Source organism: Sabethes cyaneus, chromosome 3 (genome assembly GCF_943734655.1).
Source record: "Sabethes cyaneus chromosome 3, idSabCyanKW18_F2, whole genome shotgun sequence".
Taxonomy (NCBI): Eukaryota; Metazoa; Arthropoda; class Insecta; order Diptera; family Culicidae; genus Sabethes; species Sabethes cyaneus.
In genome coordinates, this window is record NC_071355.1 from 141,405,767 (window position 1) to 141,429,853 (window position 24,087).

The 24,087-nt window shown below is 39.3% G+C and overlaps 1 protein-coding gene and 1 pseudogene across 1 annotated transcript; one reads left to right on the forward strand and one right to left on the reverse strand.

Annotated features, from left to right (window-relative positions):
* Positions 1–3,433: 3,433 nt before the first annotated feature.
* On the reverse strand, positions 3,434–4,300 carry LOC128740210 (protein lethal(2)essential for life-like; annotated as a pseudogene).
* A 4,755-nt stretch (positions 4,301–9,055) lies between these two features.
* Positions 9,056–12,015, forward strand: LOC128742160 (transmembrane 9 superfamily member 4). The gene is made up of 8 exons (XM_053838406.1): positions 9,056–9,203; positions 9,327–9,748; positions 9,821–9,976; positions 10,042–10,322; positions 10,388–10,597; positions 10,656–11,257; positions 11,319–11,457; positions 11,536–12,015. The coding sequence occupies exons 1-8, from the start codon at positions 9,192–9,194 to the stop codon at positions 11,634–11,636; spliced, it is 1,923 nt and encodes a 640-aa protein (XP_053694381.1). The 5' UTR covers positions 9,056–9,191; the 3' UTR covers positions 11,637–12,015.
* The last annotated feature ends 12,072 nt before the right edge of the window (positions 12,016–24,087 follow it).

The window sequence follows — 24,087 nt, forward strand, 5'->3', positions numbered from 1 at the left end:
CTTTTTGCCTTAAAAAAAACGTTACGGGACACCATTTTGAAGCACCTATTTTATTTTACATAGAAATGCTTATCAAAAGTCAAGCACAGCGCGATTATGATTGTACATATATGATTAAAGAAAATCCATAGTTTCAAAAAATTTGGATTTAAACTCTCTGGTATATGGAAATAAATGCAAAATTTTCGTTACGGGACACCATTATAAAAGTACCTGTTTTTAAAGGCCGCTTATCTGGAAAATGCTTTCATTTTCCAAAAAACTCTGTATGAACAAAATGTTACCCTAGTAATGAAACATGTTTTGACGATATACAGTTTTAATTTTTTTTGTCTTAAAACTATTGACAGAGAATTAATTGCAGCCTTGCCTAAATGATGAAAAAATCTATATTGTTAACCTCCCACTTGTAAGGTGCATTTTAGCATGAATTGTCAATAAACAATATGACAATTCAGGATTTTTGTAAGCTTTATAGTATGTTTGAACATACTACATACAAATATTTTTAATATTACTACTTTCAAAATTTGCTCTCATGGGATAGATGCGCTTGGAATGTGTCTAAAACCTTTCTACGAAAGTACTGAGCAGTTTGAATTGTCCATTAGTTATTGTGAACAAAACCGATTCTCGGCCAAAGATAACCTCTAAGATGGATTCCGGGACTACTCTGGATTGCTAAAAACAAGCCGAATGCGCTCACCTACAGCTAGCTGCACTGTTACCTGTAAAATAGAGGGAAATCCTCGTCTAGGTGCTTTAAGAGGAAGCGTAATAGTGCGAGTAATTTCTTACAGACTTGTGTTTTTCGAGCAGCGACATTTTACCATGTTTTAAATTACTTAGAGAACCAACCCAATCCTAAAGAGATTTTGTATACATTCTGTTTCGAAGCGGTCACCGCAGATTAAATAAGAATATTACCATCCCTATTGCACTATATATTTTTTAACTTCGTCAAGATGGTGAAGGAAAAACCGAATTCCATCAGAATATACGATAAGGATAGCTATTCACGACGCCGCATGCATCTGCGAAGAATCTGAAGTTTAAATAGTAATATCGTTTCGCCGTCCTGAATTAAGGAGAGTGCCAGATGGAGGAAACAAGAACCAGAACCCGTCAGGTTCTCGAGGAAGCAGGACGAGAGCTGGCTAGATGTCTGGAAATTTTCAAAAATACAGAGCATATGCACCGAACCGAAGTCTTTGTCATGATAGTTACTCAAGCCCTGGAAGAATGGGAGGACACGAAAATCATTGGTTGCAAGCGTCAATGGGTCTCGATTGAGGAAGCTCTCACGCAGCTGGCTCTTAAGAAGCCTACCCATCGCCACTATTTGCAGCAATTGCGCTTCTCGAAAAATAACATCATCGACCGAGAACTATATACACACACGTATTTTGCAATGCGACGGGCGACGAACTAGAAAGAGAGTTCGCACACTCAAAAAAATAATCACTTACGTTTCAAGTGCAAAACCATATAAATATTTTCCATAATACTTTTCACCTAAATATCATCTGTTTTTCACGTAAATAATTACATTAATATGATCTATGGGTGCACATATAAGTTACGTGAAATGTAGATACCTTGTGGCAGAACTTTATTTAACTTTTAGTTGAACGTCACATACATCTTATCTGCCTCATGCGAAACGGACAATTCCATAAATAATGATATTAAAAGTTGTTATTTGCGAATATTAAAAAAACGGATTTTTTCTGACGATATAAAGTTTATTTAAAATTGTATATATAAGCACTATATACCTACATTCCATGTTTACAATGACAATGGTTTTATTCCTAATTTTTGCCTCAGCATTAGTTTGAAACCACTTGTTCTACAGGTGAATACTTTGTATCTGGATTCGATCTGGATGCTGCAAGCGTTGGTGGTAATACGGTGCTCAAGAGAAGTAACGCGATACAAAGTTTCGTATCTGGAAAATACAAAATAATATGTAACATAATATCTTTAAACTGTTGATGAATTTATACCTTGGCTTGTATTCCTTGTGTTGAAACTTTTCAACAAATCAGCAGCTCCAATCGCTTTTTAGCTGCAAACGTCGCAGCTTAGCAATTCTTTATCACCGCCAAAGAAGCAGAAATGGATATTCTTCTACGGGGCGGATTTCCGCCTTGTAATAAAATATTGTTTTTTCCTAAAAAGGTAATTATTTTATAAATTAATTATTGAAATATGAGGAACAGTTACCTTTTTCCTAAAGCCTAAAGAGTGTCGGGACTGTGATCACAAGGACCTGCAGAAATTCGCAGTCTACCTACTTTCCTGGCTCCAAATAATATTGTGCGACAACTCCAACAAGAAAAACGAAATCCTGAAATCATTGATATAAATGTATTTTATTGCTTATATTGTCAATTGCAAGGAAAATTGTACCATCCAAAGTGCGATATCGCTCATAAAAGTGCTATTTCGCATTAAATCGTTTCGGTATCTTTGGCTCACTTTTTCGTTATCTTCCAAGCAATAAGTGCGCCGAAGATTCCGAAACGATTTAATGCAAAATAGCACTTTTATGAGCGATATCGCACTTCGGATGGTACAATTTTCCTTGCAATTGACAATATGAATAATAATTTATATTTACCTTTGAAAAAGTGCAGTAAGTTGCCTGCGAAACACCAATTTAAAGACAATTCATTTGCCTCACTATCACTTGACGCCATCTTGAATGTTTTTCTTGTCGCTGTTTATTTTGCATACATGACAATCACGTGATAACTATGTGAACGACACATGAAAAATACGTTAATCATCTATTTATTTTGCATATCTGACAGTCATGTGACAGTTATATGAATGGCACATGAAAATCAAGTTACATAATCTGTATTGCATACCTGACTATCACATGACATCAATGTGCACGTCATATGAAAAATATGTTACATCATTTATTTATTTTGCATACCTGAAGGTCACGTGACAACTATGTGAACGGCACATGAAAATTACTTTATATCAACTATTTATTTTGCACACCTGACAATCACGTGACAGTTATGTGAAAGGCAAATGACAATGAAGTATATGTATATAAAATGTATATGTTGTCTACTTGAATATTAATATTTTACTATTTGAATATTAGATGGTCGTGATAAAACTCATATGAATGCTGATATTTTAAAAGTATGTGCATTTACACGTAAAATGTATGTGGTCTTTTGGTTGAGTGCACAACCAACATTATCGACCTCCAAGAAGTACCAACGGAACAAAACGCTTAGGTCACACGCTAGCTTTTTTTTAAACTGTTACATTTTTTATTTGGTATAACAAACATTTTCACTTTGATGTAGTATCACATTTCTAGAAATCACATTAAATGCAGTATCAGAGATTTATCTTATGATAGAGAACTTGAATCTATTTTTCATTTGTATTTTACTTTTCAATTGCCTCCGCAACCGGTTTTCCAGATCGTGAGAATTCCGTCCGACGACAGCGACGATTGCATCGGGATCGTGGTCAGAAGGGAGCATGTACCGACGAACGAAGTGCCTTGCGATGTAACCGTGGCCGTCCTGCTTTTCGTCGTGTTTTCCTTCCACTATGATACTGTTCACGGTTGCTTTGACGTTGATTTCGTTCGGAGAGAATTGTACGTCTAAATTTATCTGGAATTTTTCACCACCGATATCGACCGTTGGAAGTAGGAACCGAAATCCGAAATGGTCGATTGTAATCTACTCGCAGGCTGGATACCTTTGTCCAGCTGAAGTACAGTGGACCCCCGTTCGTTTGAACGATTCCTCATGCAAACTAACGGGGTTAGCTTTTAATTTGAACAACTGGTAACCCTAAATATGCTGGAGCTTGTGTGAACTGGCTGCCCTGTTCTTTGTTATTGTTTTGGTAGTTTGATTCAGTTGGCAGTTGCAAGCAGCGAATATTTCATTCTCCGATCCGATTTCTACCATAATTGTTGGGAAAACGCATTGTGAAACAGGTTAAACACGCTAGATCAGTACAAACAAATCGTGTTTATGTGCATTGTCTGCATAAGCAAATGATGTCATATTGAGAATGACATTTGAACCATTTTTAATTTGCACATCGTGCAAACCAACGGGGTTCAAATTAAAAAGTGTTCAGATTAAAAACGGTCAAACGAACGGGGGTCCACGGTACAGGCTCCCAGCAAATCATCGACCGTGAGACCACTTCCGAAATGTTGATCCATTTTCCGGGATGTATGAAATAGCGTCTCCCAGCAGTCTTCTCACCAATCTCGGAACATTATTGGAAGGTGCGGCATTTCAACTGGATTCTGGCACAGCGATTCACTTCGCGGGGAATGATTCCGCTAAATGTAGTTTTCACTGAGGGATCTCCAGCCCCCACGGCCGAAGAAGGATCAACATCTCATCGTTCTCGAAACTTTGTTGGCTATCTTTGGAAGAACATGCTTCATTGCTAAGAGAAAATTGAACATTATAATTTAACTAGATTGTTTATTCATACCCAGCTGTTTATGTGCCTACCTGAGATTGTAGCTGTCCGCGGTATCTATCAGCTCGTAGCCTTCAATGATGACCGGTTCATCTTTTATTTCGATATCTATTGCATAAAAGTCAGCCCTGCTTTTTATTCTGTTTTTGGAAAATATTTTTATACTGAACTGAACTCCGATAGTTTTCAAAAAATTAAAAATCGCGGACGAGTTGAAACAAGATGAAAACGACAGAACGACGAAAACACACTTTCTGTTTAATAATAATACCAAAAAAAAAGGATTTTTGACATTAATACGTAAAACAACTTCAAGCGCGAAACGGGCGAAACAACAAATTGAAATAATAATAAGCTTAAAAACCAGGGGGTAATTCCAGTGTTGGCAGCATAGTGGCATAAAAATTGGGAATAAGTGAACTTTAATTTTAAAAAGGGTGTAATTCTTTTCTTTCAGTTTTTATCGCTCAAATGAGACTTTTTATTAATTTCCTCTCACATATCAATAGATAAGAGATCAAGCCACTGTATTCGAAAAGAAAATTGGATTTATTTGGTAGAATATTAAATTAGGATTTAAATTTCGAATACCAATCTTTGAATTCAATTTACTCGATTTCACCATATTGGTTGTTAGGCCCTTTTCAAATGTTAGTCGAGAAGTAACATTCACATGAATTATTGGTAACTCGCACTCATACTCAGAGATGCCAGGTGATTTTTTGAAAAGTCTTCACGAATCAAGGAAAAATGTCTTCATTTGTCTGCTTTCGGCTTTCAGCCCATTTAAATTGCATGGTGAAGACATGTCTTCACATGTCTTCAAGTGAAGACATTTCACTTTTTTGTAACAAAAATGTCTTCAAAATGAAGACATGTCTTCACTTCTGGCATCTCTGCTCATACTAACTAGTTTACGTGCCTTCCCGGTAAAATTTATCAACTTTCCCATTAACTAGTACATGAAGTTCAAGTAAGTTGCTGTATAGTAGTTTACATATTTTTCACGTGGATGCGACGTGTCGATTTTTTTAAGTGTTTATATATCTGGCGGTTTACAAGGTGTTTCCAACAGCAATTCGCGTTGACGAACGTAAGCTGCTGCCACCTCCGAAAGTCTACTGTAGGGGTGAAGCGGAATTGGAATTTGTTAAAGAGCGCAAGAGATCGAAACATTTTGGTAGATTTTCACCCACACGTACATACGGGTATTTCTATGAGTGTGCAAGAGATCGTTTAATGCCGTCAACGCGAATGATTACATACGCACCTTTAAAAAAAGTTACTTTTGATTACTTTAGGCGACATCCATTTAGTACGTCACGCAAATTTTGACCAAAAATCTACCCCCCCCCTCCCCCCCCCCCCCCTTGTCACATTTCGTCACACATTCGTGACCCCCTGAGAAAGTACGTCACGTCATGGCAACCCCCCCTCCCCCATTCACAACAAAAAAATTAAATATTCATTCCAACCTTTTTATTTAAAGCTATCAAATAATGAATTTCAGTTCAAAACAGAAAAAGGAAATTTTTCGAGCTTATAAGTCGGATTTTGAAGATCGCTGATGTGTCGTCGATTAATGTTTCGCGCATATCCACGCCCTTTACATCCATCCACTCAAATTCGTCTGATCTAGTTGAAAGAATCAGGACTTCCTGCTGACGTCTTGCAGCAACACGCCTTGGAAGAACTTTTCTGACGGATTTTGTCATTTTGTGTATTCATTCAATCGTGCAATCATTCAACACTACCTTAGATGCGAAATTTAATCCGCAAGTGGCATAAACTCTATCCTTCAGAGCTTTTGAGTGAGGGGCAGTATAAATTATACCGAAAAACCTTAAAAGCAGCCGTGGAACTTCGGTATGAGTTTTTTTTCATCGATTGAGTTCAGCACGAATATCAAGGGAAAACATTGCATTGGTCTCTGGTAGCATCCCGTAACCCTTCAGGAGTTTGTGCGACTGCTACTTGTGGTTGCAAAAATCTATTAGGCAGGACAGTACTCAAGCAGCTCTTCAGCGGTGTACTGCATATTCTGCAAAGCCTTAACGGGAAATTAGCAGTCATCAACTTTTCGTCGGAAAGCCCAATTTTGGAAGTAGTTTTTGAGCCCAATAACGGAGTTTTGTTCGTAAAATTGTAAATACTGCATTCATCTTGCGAATCTGAACACTTCAAATATATTTTCATGAACAGAATTTTTGTTTCAAACAAAAAAACTGCTTTTGAAATTGGCAGAATCGATGATGACTAATTTCACCTTAATGGAGAGTTCATACTACATCATAGAATAAATGAGTCCTGTTCACACATATATGTTAAAAAAAGTTTTCTTTGAAAAAATTTAACTATTTGTTTTAAAATCCATCAGCACGTTAATTCAATAGTTGAACTTTAAAATGAAGGCTAAATATCATTTCCCGAACAAATTCTCTCTTTGATTTTTTTTCATGTGACGTCACATAACTTCATACCCCCTCTCCCCCCTACGTCACAAATCGTCACGATTAGGTCAACCCCCCCTCCACCCTATAAGCGTGACGTACTTTATGGATGCCCCCTTACCGATTACCTCTTAGTAATCTACACGGCAAAAAAATAACACGTTGAAGCGAAGTGATTTACCGTTGGATTCGCACTACTTGCCTATCACTACGATTCGAAATGAAAATCCTTTGAAAATGAATCAACACAAAGCAAAACGAAATCAACAGAAAATCACTTCAATTTCCAATGCGCTATGTTTTAAACTTTTGAGCTGTCAAATGAATTGAATGTATTCGAATTAATTTTTTTTTATTAATTGATTTTTTTATTGTTTAATTAAAAACAAAACACAAATAAAAAATAAACCTAAGTTGATGATAAATAAAGTGGATTATTGTTTGTAATGCTGGCACGTTCAAATATGGTTCATTGTTGTCATAACCGTGGTGGTGTGATGAATCTCATTGCTTGAAAACAGATAGCAATTTATTAATTTTAACAACATACATAATCTAGCTGTACTCACACTCTAGAATAGCAATAATTTCATGCGAAAACGTATTTTCACCATCTGAATTTATGATTTTTTTTTTCGATCACTGAAGGATACTTTTCTACTTCGCGAGTTTTTGACAGTTGTGAAATGCGAAAAATAATTAGTTGCAAATTCAATAGATATGCATTATGATTCGATGGTAATTTCCATTGAATAATATTCAACGAAAGATCTCTTCTTCGAAAAATGGAAATCTCTCAAAAATCAACACTAAATCACTTCAATATGCAATGCTGCGTAACAGATTGATTCAAATGCAAAAGCACCTGAATTGAACGTGACGAGTTTTTACCGTGTAGTAAAACAATCTTGTGATTACCGTGTACCACCGTTGGTATGACCTTCTTTGATCTGAACATTTTTAATCTGTACCCCGGTGGTATGAATGCGTTCACATTAAAAACCGATCAAGCGTCACACACAATTGACGTTAAAGTGGACCGGTAAATTAAAAAAAAGCAAAAAATCTTAATGCGTTTCCTCTTGCTCAGGAGCTTTGGCAATATAGCTCATATGCAACTTATCTCTCTCCAGCACTCAAAATAGACCATTTTAGTCGAAACTGGCGAGCCAATTTCGTATTATACAAACCGAACCTTTAGAATTCGCGCATGTTTGAGATGTTTTCAAAACGTTTGTTTTCGTCAAATCAAAACAACAAGTTCATAGGGTGCGCGTCTTGCGCGTGTGTGGAAATGAATAGAGTTACCAAATACAATCAACCCCCGCTAATATGAAAAACAGCTCTTTCAGATTGGGCGAGTTCATTTTTAATCTGAATATTTGGTAACTCTATTCATTTTCACATACGCGCAAGACGCGAACCCTATGAACTTGTTGTTTTGATTTGACGAAAACAAACGTTTTGAACACATTTCAAACATGCGCGAATTCTAAACGTTCAGTTTGTAGAAAACGAAATTGGCTCGGCAGTTTCGACTAAAATGGTCTATTTTGAGTGCAGGAGAGAGGTAAGTTGGATATGAGCTATAGAGCCAAAGCTCCTGAGCAAGAGGAAACGCATTAAGATTTTTTGCTTTTTTTTAATTTACCGGTCAACTTTAACGTCAATTGTATGTGACGCTTGATCGGTTTTTAATGTGAACGCATTCATACCACCGGGGTACAGATTAAAAATGTGCAGATTGAAGAAGGTCATACCAACGGGGGTACACGGTATTCAGATTAAAAATGAACTCGCCCAATCTGAACGAGCTGTTTTTCATATTAGCGGGGGTTGAGTGTACAATAAATTAATCATGATTACCAATGATTACTTATGATTATCATTGATTACTCTACTGACTACCATTGATTACCTAATTAATTCGTAAATGATTATAAAAGTAATCTCTGATTACTACGCACTTATATGCCTTACCGGAAACCCCTTGGCTGTTTAGAAGCCCATGCTTTCCATTAGTGCGTCCCCCGTTTCTTGGACGAAAGCAAGTGAAACTCGCCGAAATGTGCGGACGGATTGATTGTTAAACGTCAAATTTTACACGAAGGAGAAAGTACTTTCGCGTTTTTGGATTATTATTTTTCCAATATTACTATTTTGTGCAAAATTTAAGGCTAAATTTTTATTTCTCACATGAATAAGAACCACACGAAACTGAATTAGGCTTTCGTAGCATACAACGAAATGGAAAACAGGGTAAATATTGTTTGTATTATAGTCTACTAGGATGTACTAGAAAGGGAAAAGATTTGTCCCTTGCGTGACACGTAAAGTTTTACTTTTTTAAATTCACTAATATGTTCATTACATTTCTTTTAGCTGGTCTATGGCGGTTCACCTTCGCAGCAACAGGCCGTCTTTGGCATGGTGCTGGTGATATTGATCAATTGCTTAACGGCACACGCATTTTACGTTCCCGGTGTTGCCCCAGTGGAATTTAAGAAGGGACAGAAAATCGACGTAAAAGCAGTCAAAATGACCAGCACCCACACTCAGTTGCCGTACGAATACTATTCGCTTCATTTCTGCTTACCAAAGAATGGCACTTTGGTTTACAAAAGTGAGAACCTTGGCGAGGTTCTGAGGGGCGATCGAATTGTTAATACTCCTTACGAAGTTCGAATGGCGGAGAATGTCCGCTGCAAACTGTTGTGCAACAGTAAAGATCGGCCGCTAAATTGGGATCGAGAGCAGTCGGAGAAGGTAGCCGAACGAATTCGACACGAGTATTTTGTGCATCTGTAGGTGGAAGAGGGACACTCATCTAGTCGAATAGAGCAATAGATACCTAGTACTAAATTTTCCTTTTTCAGAATTGTTGATAACTTACCGGTGGCCACCAAGTTTATAAACCCGGATACAAATGAAATGCAAGTTGAACATGGCTATCGTCTAGGACAAACCGACGGTAAAAACGTTTATATAAACAATCATTTGAAGTTCCGTCTGTTCTATCATCTACACAGCGAGTAAGTAATATTCATGTTATTAAAGTTGAATGCTGAAAAATTAATACCTATTAACTGCATTTTAGGAACCAGTATCGCGTTGTAGGATTTGAAGTCGAGACGCTCTCTGTACATAGGGATGACATTAGTTTCGAAGGAGACACATGTAATTTTCCGGAAAATCCTCGACCGCAGGCGGTCACAGCCCACCTCGGATATTCTCAGCTTTTCTTTACCTATTCCGTTGAGTGGAAGGATTCTTCAGTAAAATGGGCCTCGCGATGGGATATCTATCTGGGCATGAATGACGTTCAGATTCATTGGTTTAGTATTATCAATTCGCTCGTTGTGGTATTCTTTCTCTCAGGTTCGTGTTAACCCAGATCGCAACGATTTCATAAAAATAGCAATCGTGTTTTTAAATATCTACAGGTATTTTAACAATGATAATGGTTCGAACTCTTCGTCGTGATATCGCAAAGTATAATACTGATGATAGCGTCAATATTGAGGATACTTTGGAAGAAACCGGCTGGAAGTTGGTTCACGGCGATGTTTTTCGACCACCGCGACATCCGAGACTGTTTGCTGCTGTCATCGGAAGCGGAATTCAAATATTTTTTATGGCTATGATTACAATCAGTAAGTATTAACATCTAATAATTGGTATGAATTATTACAAACAGATCATTTTTCGTAGTAATTGCAATGTTGGGAATGTTGTCACCATCGTCTCGAGGAGCACTTATGACTGCTGGAATCATGTTATACGTTTTTATGGGACTAATTGCTGGATATTTCTCCGCTCGTTTGTACAAAACGATGAAAGGACGTAACTGGGAGCGAGCCGCATTTCTGACAGCAACTCTTTTTCCTGGCCTGGTGTTTGGTACTTGTTTCATACTTAACTTTTTCATTTGGGACAAGGATTCAAGTGGAGCGGTGCCGTTTGGAACTATGGTGGCGTTACTCTGTTTGTGGTTTGGAATATCACTGCCGCTAGTGTATCTGGGATACTACTTTGGATTCCGAAAACAAGCGTATCAACATCCAGTACGAACCAACATGATTCCTAGACAAATCCCGCATCAGCATTGGTATATGAATTTGGGATTATGCGTGCTGATGGCAGGTATTCTGCCGTTTGGAGCTGTATTCATCGAACTTTTCTTCATATTTTCGGCAATCTGGCAGAACCAATTCTATTATCTGTTTGGATTTCTGTTTCTTGTATTCTGTATTCTGGTTGTCAGCTGTGGACAGATATCGATCGTCATGACATACTTTCAACTATGTGCTGAGGTATATGAGATTTTACTTTTAGTAGAAAATCCTAGTGAATACAGCATTTAAAATTTTTCAGGACTATCGCTGGTGGTGGCGAAGCTTCATAGTTTCCGGAGGATCGGCGGCATATATTCTGTTTTACAGTATATTCTACTTTTTCACGAAACTAGAGATAACAGAATTTATACCAACCTTACTATACTTAGGCTATACTGGTAAGTATGTGCTGCGGGGAATTTGTACAGTATTTGGTTGATTTTATAATATCAACATTATTTCTTCTATTTCTACAGGATTGATGGTCATCACGTTCTACATTTTAACTGGAACGATTGGATTCTTCGCAGCGTATAGTTTTATTCGAAAAATTTACGGTGCAGTAAAGATTGACTAAATTTGAATTCTGTTCAACAATATAGACTAATATAAAAAACTAACAAACGATAATCCATGAAAGGAACTGATTAAAAATGTATGTTTGTGCTAGTCGATGCAAGAACGATGATAGTGAGTATGAATGAATTTATCCCATCCATCGTTTTTATTTGTTCATGAATCATCATAATCTTCTAAGCAGATGAATTATAAAACTATTTAAAATATTGATAAACGAGACAAGCGTGAATGTGCATAGTTTTGTAATAAGATGTACGAGAGGAAATATTGTTGTAATATTTGAACTAAAAAATAGAGGTACGAAACATATAGAAATTACATTCATTTATTTAAGAATAGTTCATAAACACGATGAAAAACGACATAAACTCAAGCAGTGATGATGAATAAGTTGGAAATTGTTGCAATTTGGTTTAGTATCACTTTCTGACAGATTGGGCAATCAATTTTTGATATTTTATTTAAATTTGTATTTTTAACTAATTTTGATTGCTCATCCTTTCTTGTGAAAAATCATTTTAATTTACCATTTTTTCTGAAGCTAAAGCATACGACGCATTCCTTTAATTTATTTTTTATTTATATATTATTACTCCATCTGACTAAAGTCTATGTGATAAATGGTTTCTATAAAACATAGGTGCTTCCTAACCTTTGTAGAAATTTATGCGATAGCTCGTCTAAATTAAACAATGCTTCCACTTTCGAAAATGTTCTAACACATCCAGTAACTGGTTCATTACATCCAAAGACGGTACGGTAGAATGGAGTTAGCAGTAAGGTAAGCCGGTGGAACGAATAGCCCGTTGCGAAGCACGAAAATCCAATAGAGATAAAAGTCTGGGAGAATCGATTTCATCGTTGATGACTTTGCCCGCGGATACTGCCTGGTGAGTTTTACTAAGGTTACTAACGTGGTCTACTCTACGCAGCTCAGACACATCGATATGGTAGTTAACAATAATCGAGTTCTTCATGCGGTAAAAGCTCATAACCTCACATGTTGCCATATTTAGCGTTAATCAGTCTCGTTTACACCAATCGACAAACGTATCGAGTGAAGCGCGCAGGCGGCGACAGTCGTCCAGTTTTTCAACAGCCAGGAACAATTTCAGATCATCAGCGTCACAAGTCTGCAACCAATTTTCAACATCTGAGTATCGTCGTTAAAGAATAGTGAAAACGGCAATGGAGCCATATTGCTTCCTTGCGGAACACCAGAGGTAATGGAGAATTGCGATGAAATACAGGAACCAAGTTTCATGCGCAGTACCCTACTTCGCAAGTACGAGCTCAGCCATTGCAGTTACAGTAATTGTCGACATATACCGAGTCGGGAAAGTTTACGCAGTAGAATTGTATGGTCAATCCGGTCAAAAGCTGTCTTTAAATCCGTGTAAATTACATCAACTTGCTTCTTATTTTCCATTTGCGAAATACAGGTTGACGTAACGGCTAGGCATAAAACCATGCTGATGATATAAAATTTTGTGTGCGGGATAGTATCACATTATTACTAACGATAATTTCGTACAGCTTTGACACAACAGAAAAGCTAGTAATACCGCGATAATTCTCTACATTCCTTCAATCATCTGTTTTATAAACATATACGACTGCTTCCCTCCCAGTTTGCTTCGAGGTATGACGCTGGCCTAATAAGCCAGTCGTCGTATGTTCGAATCTCGACTGATGTAACGGGGCGGGATTGGTTTTGGGGCAGGGAGCAATCACAACCTTCACTTAAGCGCCAGGCAAGTAGGATCTTGCCGTGAACGAGCGTGTTTCGTAGAGAAATCCCGGTCCGGCTAAGTTATCCCAGGGCAGGTCCCTCAAACGTCTGACTAAAACTTACGGACAAAAATCTGACTAACTTAACATCGGGTGGATCGTACGGTCGACCAAACAAGGGCAAAAAGGGCAACCATCGGCTAGTGTAGTAGCCCCTAGGCGTCCTACACCAACCTACCGGGGGCTAACTCGCGAACCGATTTGGGGGGGAGAGCACATTCGGGAACGACTACTTTCAGAGGGAACCGTAATTAGCAAACATCATTTCAACTAGTAACAGATTTTCATTTGAACCGGTTTCGCTTAACTTTAACTATTCTAAGGGTTAGTTTTGGTGGGGGGTATCTTACTGCATGCTGCTCTCGTTGATGTTTTTCTCTTTCGGCGTACGTTCGGCGCCGGCGGCTGCTGATTTCAGCGGTTCTTCAAACCGCCTGCGGGTGAATCGGGTTGGCTACGGTGATGAACACAACGTGGTGAGTTGGTCAGAAGTGTGCTTTCAGAATCCGACAACCGTCAGATGTCACACAGTGGGTGGTGTATAGGGTCACGGACGGTCGCAACTCCGTGCGACGTGGGTATCCAATTCCACTCGGCTGGCTTCATGGGAAATCGGTAGCCCACTGAAGATCGAAAACGTGGGGAGGCCGACTGACGATGGTCGCGCTCTCCGGCCCTAGGGGTAGACCTCCGTTTGAAGGAGGGTGCTTCAAACAGATTAACACAGGTGTTAGTACACTTAGCATAGGATTTGGTATACATGTTTTTTTTTGGTAATTTAACATTTACCTGTTGGTATTTTGTGTAGAACTAACCAAACTTTTCCTGCTTGTATATTTTTTTCTTCTACCTGTAACACGGTTGTAATTTTAACGTCACCATGCTTTTTTTTCATTTTTATTAAATTCACCTACCAACCGTATCTTTACTCAATTTCACTTCCTTTTTGCTATCCACTTTTACAATCCTTTAGTCAACTAACTTTACTCAACTAACTTTTCTAGTAGCTTCACTTTTGAAACTATTCTTCTCTTTTATCTTCCGGCTTACTTCACCTTTTTGTGCGTTCGTGTTATCCTTTTAGGTGGTTGTCTTACAAATGGCTCTTTTCCCAGACTTTTGTGCCTGCCAAGCACAGGACTTTCGAACGGGGCCAATGACCCAACTTCGGCTAATTTCACCAGGTTTCATCCGGTGGGCATTAGCAGGGTTTGTTTACTGTCGCGGTACCCTAACCTTTTGTCGGGGATAACGACAGGTAACGCGTAAATGCTTTTGGTGAAGGCTGATTGTGGGATTGGTGAATAGGGTTTGTTACATAGTTTATTTTGTAACCTCGTTACACTGAGAGAGGCTGGTAGAGTCTATAGGATCGTAACAACTGCCCTTGCAATTGTCCTGTACTTTAACAGCTGGCTGCGAAGTCTGTCGTATAAAAACAGAAGGTCAAATTTCGATAACGGAATCTAGCACCTAGGCTTTGCTTTGCTTTATTATCTATAATGTTGCTGAATAAAGTTTTTCTGTATCTTTTGTAGTTACGGCGCTACAATGCTAGTATCTTATTAGTGACTAAATGTACGTTCATTTAGTCACTGATGAGTTACTAGCGTTGTAGCACCGTAACTACAAAAGGTTAGGTTAGAATTAGTTCTGCAAATGTCCCATATAAAACATTGTCAAATTTGGCTCGGCTGAGACGGTATTGCGGAATGAATCAAAATTGAGTCAAAGTGATCGAACCACCTCTGCTCACACCCAAGTAACTATAAGCATTAATCTAAAACCGTATATTGGAAATAATTCTGCATCCCAAGTGCCAAACTTTTGTATATTAACAATCTTAATGTTTATAAGCACGAATATTAACATTGTTGATGCATAGAAGCATTAACGTAAATCAGCATTAAAGAAAGCAATATATGCGCATATAATGTAACAATATAATGCATTTAGTCAATTGCATTAAAACGAGCCGTAAGTGTTGATGAACAGCTTGTAATTGACTTCTTATTTTGCTATTCTACGGTCACTATTTGTGCCCTCTTCCATCTGACGGTTGCCGTCTTTTTCTAACCTATTGGTAATGCAGGACAAGTAGCTATGATATGAGAGGGAATATCACCAAGATTTAAATACGACTAATTTCACCTCACTCAATCACATCCGCTATGGTTTAGATAGCAAAGGTGCAAGGAAACGAATGAGGTTGCATGACTAACTCCCGGTTCGAGCCCTGTCTAGGTGATAAGATTATTCAGCATTTATAAAAATGGTTCTGTTTATCCTGCTCCCCTTGAGATGCAGCAAAAAAAATCGCTTGCTTTTCTAGTTTTTTAAATCCCGACCGAATCTATTTTTATTTACCATAACAAGCAAACGATATGCCATCGATACTTTTTCGATACGTCGATAATGTAGACAAAATGACGTTTCGTTTAAGCCTCAAACAAACACTGATAATGCTTATTGGATGCTTGTGGCGTAGCATTTTAACAACCCGCTATTTCACCTTTTTAGCATTATGTGAGTTCTACAGAAGTATATAAAGAAAAATATGCTTTTAATCATAGTTCTGTATGCTTATATAATGTTGTCCAAGGACTAGTGTTTAGTGCTTACTGGTTACTTGGGCAGTCATCTCTCTCACGTCTCGCACATGCTGTATTCTGACAGTCAGCAACACCTCACCTAACAACCGCCATTTGATTTGTACAGTCACCCAGGTGAGCGGAGTCAGCTAGGTAGCGAAGAGTAGTGCATAAATTTCGAATTGCAGACACTACTTCGAGAGATTTCTGTCGTTCTATCGAGATTTCTAGCGTGAAGACTGCACCAGATGATGCTAGTGTTTTCTCCAAGTTTCAGGGGTGTCATTGAAACGATGTTTTGTTAGAAAATTTGTTCGAGGTGTTACGTCTGTTAGTCTGTGGTGCTAGATTGCTCGACTAAATTGAAGCCGACTTGCGTATATAGAGACGCTCAACCAACTGGTGACGAGTGGCCCAGTGCACAGTACATTGGGGAGGAATTCTTGATACGGCAAGAGCAACCCCGGTTCCAAGCCCGGCTCTATGCTGGTAGAATGAATGAATGAATCCAGGTGTAAGGTGTGGTACACAAATTACGTAAAGCAAAAAATCCGGTTGGTCCGGAAATCCGGAAGGTGTCAAACCCTCCCTCCCCTATGTAACAATAAGTAAGGCTAGGCATATTCCCCCCCCCCTATTAAATTACGTAACGTTAACCAAACCTCCCCCCCCTCGTACCTCAACAGTGTATAAAATGGCATAAACCGCAAATTTGTTTGTTTAATTTTTAAGGAATTCAATCATATCAGCAAGAGCTTTATATTAAAATCAACAATCAAGCATTGACCCATGTTAAGCTGAAATGGTCTTTGGCAACGGTCTTTTTAATATTCATAAATTTCTTACTGAACTATTTTCATAACTCCCCCTCCCCCCTATGTAACAAAAAGTAACGCAAGCTCGACCCCCCTCCCTCCCCTCTAAGCGTTACAAAAACTACGTGTACGAAGCCTAAGCATAGTGCGACCCACATCAAATATTCTAATGGCAGACGCAAGCCGCAATGACTTTTGACCATTTTACTGCTCATAAAAAATGTGAAATATAGTCCATATCATTTCCCAGCACTCACCACAGCATTTATACCGGAAATCAGTCAGTTCCACAAAGTATCACGACTAAGCAGGGTGCCCCTCAATCAATAAAAAGCTATTAACTCTTATCCATCATCCCTTAAGTCAACTCACGCATCGCACGGACCATCTCATAAGACCGCAGATTGTCCATCACTGAACTTAGCCAATATTGACAAATCAGATCCAACTAAGAGCGTTTAAATTGGGTAAGCTAGTACTAAGGAAGTCGAATGAGTTCACCACACTCTAAGTACATACTCTCTAAACAGACTCAAAATGCATAAATGGACCTCGGGTACAAGTTCAGCGTTTATTAGCTTTTATTTCTTATTTCTGGTACGAGGGCGAATGTTGAGCGATATAAACAACCACGGAACAGGCAAAACTCGGTCTTTCGGAGAAAAAAGCGCCAACAGGAAGAACGAGAACTGTACCGTGCTAACGATAAACGGAAGTTCTACGAGAAGTTAAACCGTTCGCGTAAAGGCTATGTGCCGCAGGCCGATATGTGTCGGGACTCAGACGGTAATCTTCTCACGAACGAACGTGAGGTGATCGAGAGGTGGAAGCAGTATTATTACGAGCACCTTAACAGCGATGTAGCGAAGGTGACGATAAGGCAATAGATCTTGGAGCACGTGCAGAAGACGACAGAATACCAGCCCCCGACCTCCAGGAGGTAGCAGAAGAGATCGATCGGGTGAAGAACAATAAAGCGGCTGGGGCTGATCAGCTCCCTGGCGAGCTGCTGAAATACGGTAGTGAAGCACTGGCTAGAGCGCTGCACTGGATCATTGTCAAGATTTGGGAGGAGGAGCTACTACCGGAGGAGTCCGTGTGTCCGATCTACAAAAAGGGCGACAAGTTGGATTGTTGTAATTACCGCGCAATCACACTGTTGAACGCCGCCTACAAGGTACTCTCCTAACTTTTATGTCGTCGATCATCGCCATTTGCAAAGGAGTTCGTGGGGTAATATCAAGCGGGATTCATGGGTGCCCGTGCCACCACGGATCAGATTTTGACGCTTCGACAAGTGTTGCAAAAATGTCGCGAATACAACGTGTCCACGCATCATTTATTCATCGACTTCAAATCGGCGTATGACTCGATCGATCGAGATCAGCTATGGCAGATTATGCACTACTACGGATTTCCGGATAAACTAACGCGATTGGTCAAGGCGGCGATGGATCGAGTAATGTGTGTTGTTCGAATATCAAGGGCAGTCTCGAGTCCCTTTGAATCTCGGAGGTTACGGCAAGGTGATGAGCTTTCATGTTTGCTATTCAACATCGCTTTGTAGGGTGGGATAAGATGGCGGGGGTAGACACGAGTGGCACGATATTCACGAATTCCATCCATACGTCGGACTGAAAGCTGAAGCCAAACGGATTGGACTTGTCATTAATGTATCGAAAACAAAATACATGAAACGAAGAGGTTCTAGAAAAGTGAATGCTGACCTCCCTCCCATTTAGACGGTGATGAAATCGAGGTGGTAGAAGAGTTCGTGTATCTGGGCTCACTGATTACCGCAGACAACGACACCAGCAGGGAAATACAAAGATGCATTATGGCAGGAAATCGTGCCTACTTTGGACTCCGAAGAACGCTGCGATCGAATAAAATTCGCCACCGCACGAAGTTAACAAGACGCTGATTAGACCGGTAGTCCTTTACGGCCATGAGACATGGACTATGCTCGTGGAGGACCAACGCGCCCTTAGTGTTTTCAAACGGAAGGTGTTGCGCACCATCTACGGCGGAGTGCAGATGGAAGACGGAACGTGGAGGAGGCGAATGAACCAAGAATTGCATCAGCTGCTCAGGGAACCACCCATCGCTCACACCGCAAAAATCGGTCGCCTGCGAAGGGCTGGGCTCGTCGTAAGGATGTCTGACGACAGCCCGGTTAAAAAGTTCTCAATAACGATCCGACTGGAACGAGACGGCGGGGCGCGCAGCGAGCAAGATGGATCGATCAAGTGGAAGGCGACCTGCGGACCCTACGCAGACTACGTGGCTGGTGAATTGCGGCCATGGACCGAGTGGAATGGAGATGACTTCGTCGTACAGCAGAGGAAATTACGGCCTAAAGCTGATTAAGTAAGTAAGTTATTATTTCTGAGGATATTTGATGTTTCAAGTATATGTTAGTACACACATTTTAGTTCATAAAATTTTAACTAATTTTAAAAACTAATGTTTTAAAATCGACATTTTCAACAATAGCGGACCCTCTCAATGCAAAATGCGCTAAAATTCCTGTAATGGACCCGGTCGTTATCGTATTATAAACTACAAGGGTCTATAAAAGGAAAACGAACATTTCAATCTGTTTTGAAAATAGATAAAATTTAGAGATTTGCAACGTAAGGGGGCATCCATAAAGTACGTCACGCTTATAGGGGGGAGGGGGGGTTGATCTAATCGTGACGATTTGTGACGTAGGGGGGAGGGGGGGTATGAAGTTATGTGACGTCACATGAAAAAAATCAAATGGAAAATTTATTCGGGAAATTATAATTTAGCCTTCATTTTAAAATACAACTATTGAAGGCCTCTATAAAATTAACGTACTGATGGATTTTAAAACAAATAGTTAAATTTTTTGAATGAACACTTTTTTTTAACATATATATGTGAACAGGACTCATTTATTCTATGTAGTATGAACTCTCCATTAAGGCTTTACAGAATATGCAGTACACCGCTGAAGAGCTGCTTGAGTACCGTCCTGCCTAAAAGATCTTTGCGACCGCAAATAGCAGTCGCACAAACTCCTGAAGGGTTACGGGATGCTACCAGAGACCCATGACAATGTTTTCCCTTGATATTCGTGCTGAACTCAATCGATGAACAAAAACTCATACGGAAGTTCCACGGCTGCTTTTAAAGTTTTTCGGTATAATTTATACGGCCCCTCACTCAAAAGCTCTCTGAAGGATAGAGTTTAAGCCACTTGCGGATTAAATTTCGCATCTAAGGTAGTCTGAAGTTTTTGGAGCGTCTTAGTAGAATACGAAACCTAAAATTAAAAAAGAAGAAAACTTATCCAATTTAATTCTACTATGTCTAAGTTTTCTTCTTTTTAAATTTTAGATCTAAGGTAGTGTTGAATGACTACACGATTGAAGAAATACAAAAAAATCCGTCAGGAAAGATCTTCTAAGGCGTGTTGCTGCAAGACGTCAGCAGGAAGCCCTGATTCTTTCAACTAGATCAGACGAATTTGAGTGGATGAATGTAAAGGGCGTGGATATGCGCGAAACATTAATCGACGACACATCAGCGACTTCTGAAGCGTATCCGATTGCAGCAATTGAAGATCATCTTCAAAATCCGCGAATCGATGACTTATAAGCTCGAAAATTTTCCATTTTTTATTTGCTGAAATTCATTTGATAGCTTTAAATAAAAAGGGTGGAATGAATATTTAATTTTTTTGTTGTGAATGGGGGGGACTGTCGTGACGTGACGTACTTTCTCAGGGGGGATCACGAATGTGTGACGAAATGTGACAAGGGGGGGAGGGGGGTATGATTTTGGTCAAAATTTGCGTGACGTACTAAATGGATGTCGCCTAAGTGCCATCGGTTGGATGTTAAGCGTTACCAGTTCGAAACAATTCATATTAGAAGACAACGGAAGTACTAAAGTACACTAATGGTTAATTTACCCTAGATAGGGTTGGTAAATTCTATGCATTTCAAAAATAAATTTGAAAATTACCTTAGTTTTTCTCAATGACATAGAGCAAGGCGGGGCAAAAGTGCGATTCAATAAATTTAAAAGTGCAGATTCCACATGATTTGACAACATGGATACGGATGGGTAACTACTTTGACATTTCCATCGTAAACAAAAGGCCGCAGATTGTCCATCACTGAACTTAGCCAATATTGACCAATCAGATCCAGCTAAGGGCGTTCAAATTGGGTAAGCACTAGCTAAGAAAATCGAATGAGTTCACCGCTGTTGATGAGTTAAGTGGAAATGTTTATTTAGTGCGTTTTGGATATAATATTTCATTATACGAGAAATACGATATCTGTACGATACTTGTTGAAAAGTTGATGCAGCGTTTCACATCACTCAAATATTTCTTTCGAAAGTGCAATAAGAAAAATTTCCAGGATATATTTCTATTTTCTATAATTTTCAGCATTGTTCTATAGCGGCAAAGTTTTTATTTGGGAAAGTGTAGCGGAAACAAGGCTGAATTTGGAAGTGGGCTGAAAATATCCTGCCGTATCCTAATTGTGTCAAATTTGAAAAACAGGAAAACATTTACATAAACGCATTTAAGAATATTTGAGAACGGTTTGAGTTCAAAGTATACATTTCTTTAGTGAATTTGTATTTGTTTTCGCAATTTGAATGTCATATACAAATTTTGAAGCTTAGTTTCTTATTCCTATTTTCCTGGATATAAATTTCAAAAATGTGCGATAATAGATAATCAAGCAATAAAATCAAGTTAGCATATTTGCGGCACATACACATACGTTTATTCAGTGTTGGAAATTAAGTCGAAAGGGCCATTGCCAGCAAGGCGGTGAACCTTTTTTAAAGCTTATATTTTAAGCGAACATACTGCTTTTCCTTTATGAGAAAAACAAGAATCGATATGCGCAGCCAATACTGTTCCCCTAATCAAAATCGATTACCACATGACCTAGCTCGGATGGCGGCAATGAAGACATCATACGTGATCTCCGCGCCACACAAACCAAGGAAAAAAGGTTGGTCTCTTCACCCAGCTACCAGCACAATAAAGATTGTTGATAGATAACTAATTTATGGGAAAACTCTTTGTCCTACGGCTTTCCCTCGTATGTCTTCCCATGGGAGCATTCAATGCAGAAACTCGCCCACGATTTTCGTGAAGAAATTGATCCCCCGGTTGCCTTTGCGATGTTACCGTGCAGCTGCTATATTCCGGCGAGTTGTTGATGGGTTGCATTATAATGATGTCGGGATGTCACACCGCAGTCGGTCTTGCAGGACACTGGTGCTGGTGCTCTCATCCCGGCAGACGCCGTTGATTCGACCTCTGACAAATGAGCGAAGAATTCAACATATCAACATTGGGGACGTGTTCATGCTCAATGGGCGTGTTGGATAGATGTCAGTCACTAGGAATGAGATAGAGCTTGTGCCTCATCGTTGTACGAAGAGCGACGGGAAGAATGCGGTCCTTTCATATGCCAAAAGGCTGAAGTGAGTCTGTAACCACACTGCACCGCCGGTAGACTTCACTTCCGTGCAAATCACATAACAAAATCGTAATGAAGTGGAACGGAGGATTTCATGCCGGTAATCACGTTCGAGGGAGTAACAATACGAAAATTAGGTTTACGCGTTGGATGTAATTATATTAGGTACAATGCGGATGAATGACTTTACAATCACGGGTATACTGCTCGAGGAAGGAAGTGCCGAATCCGTGTTGATGGTAGAAAGCGGATGAAGAAAAGTATTTTCCGCTGCAATTAAAATTCTCTATAATGAAGACAACGAACATCGTTGTATGAAGTTGGATTATTGAAACAGCATTACTGTGGATCAATAATGTGATTAATGGTTATGATTTAAAATCTCAAAAACATTGTATTAATTAATAAAACATGATAATTTATTTAAAATTTATAGCCTTTCTAGGTTCATTTTGCATATTAAGTTTCTCTTTGTAGTACTAAGGTGGCTTTTATGTATTAAACTTTTCATTTTTTTTGTTTAAAATTACCGAGATTTAGGTAAATTCGTTTTTCCAACCTGATTTAGATAAACACATAGCACAGGTGAATCAATATGAAACGCCAAGGGGGACATGTTCTTGACAATCTCTCACAACTACGGTGTACTAAAAGAGAAAAGCGATATTCAATTCAGCCGTGTTCAGCTGCTCTAAATGTTCAATTAAGCTATTACCTACATGGAAAATATAAAAACACAAATATCTGTAATGATTATCTATTTTTATTGCTGTTTGGAAACACATTCAAACAATGTCTGACGTCTAACTTTAACAATTTTCAAACAATTTGGACGGAACTGGTAGCATTTGATTCGTGAATATTACTTACCGCTGGTACGGCAGAACAAAAGGATGAAATCAGAGATCTCCACTGCCGGCGGCTATCCGCCATTGCTTTAAGTGTCGCCAAGACAGGTTTGCAGGTTCCAGTCGAGTGCTTCTTTGCAGATCTCATTCGCTCCTCTCCTCAAGGTATGTCCGATCACTTCTACCTACGTTCACGAATTTCTGTTATTGGTTATCCTATATTATTTTCAGGTAACCACGCACGAATGTTACATCGTAGTCACCAATTAATAAATCCTTGCAGTTTTTGCGTTGATTGCGCTGCGACGTTTCACAGGCATACAGCAGGACAGATTTAAGGTTAATGAAGCGCCAAATGTTTCGCAGACTTGCAAAGGCACCCCTGGTCTTCATGGTCCGTGTGGCTATATCAGTATTGGTACCACCATCGGGCGTTGTATGGCTACCAAGATATTGAAAGGCATCCACCTGCTCAACTTGTTGTCCCGCCACTGTGAAGTTGGTGAGTGTTGTTAGTGTTTACTACCATAGACTTAGGTTTTACTACATTGACTGTGAGACCTGCTGCCTGGGAGCTCTCGAAGAGGACATCTGACTTGCTTTGCATATCGTTTCGGTGTTATGCGAGCAAGACAATTTCGTCGGCTAGGTCGAGGTCATTTAGCTGTTCCATCGTTAGAGCATTCCAAGGCAATCCTCGATTTGGGCTACTATCAATTGCTCCAACTAATATATCATCCATAACGATCAGAAACAGAAGCGGTTATAAAATGCAGCCCTGTATCACGCCAGCAGTAACCCTTATAGGGTCGGACAAGACACCGTTGTGCAAAACCTTGCATGAGAACGCCTCGTACTGACCCTCGATGAGATGGACTAGCTTATCTGGACGCCTAAGTGTGCCACAGATATTTTCGTAGT

Coding starts and splice junctions, on each gene's coding strand:
- LOC128742160 (XM_053838406.1), top strand. Junction 10,323..10,387: donor TGTGGTATTCTTTCTCTCAG/GTTCGTGTTAAC, acceptor AAATATCTACAG/GTATTTTAACAATGATAATG. Junction 11,458..11,535: donor ACTATACTTAGGCTATACTG/GTAAGTATGTGC, acceptor CTATTTCTACAG/GATTGATGGTCATCACGTTC.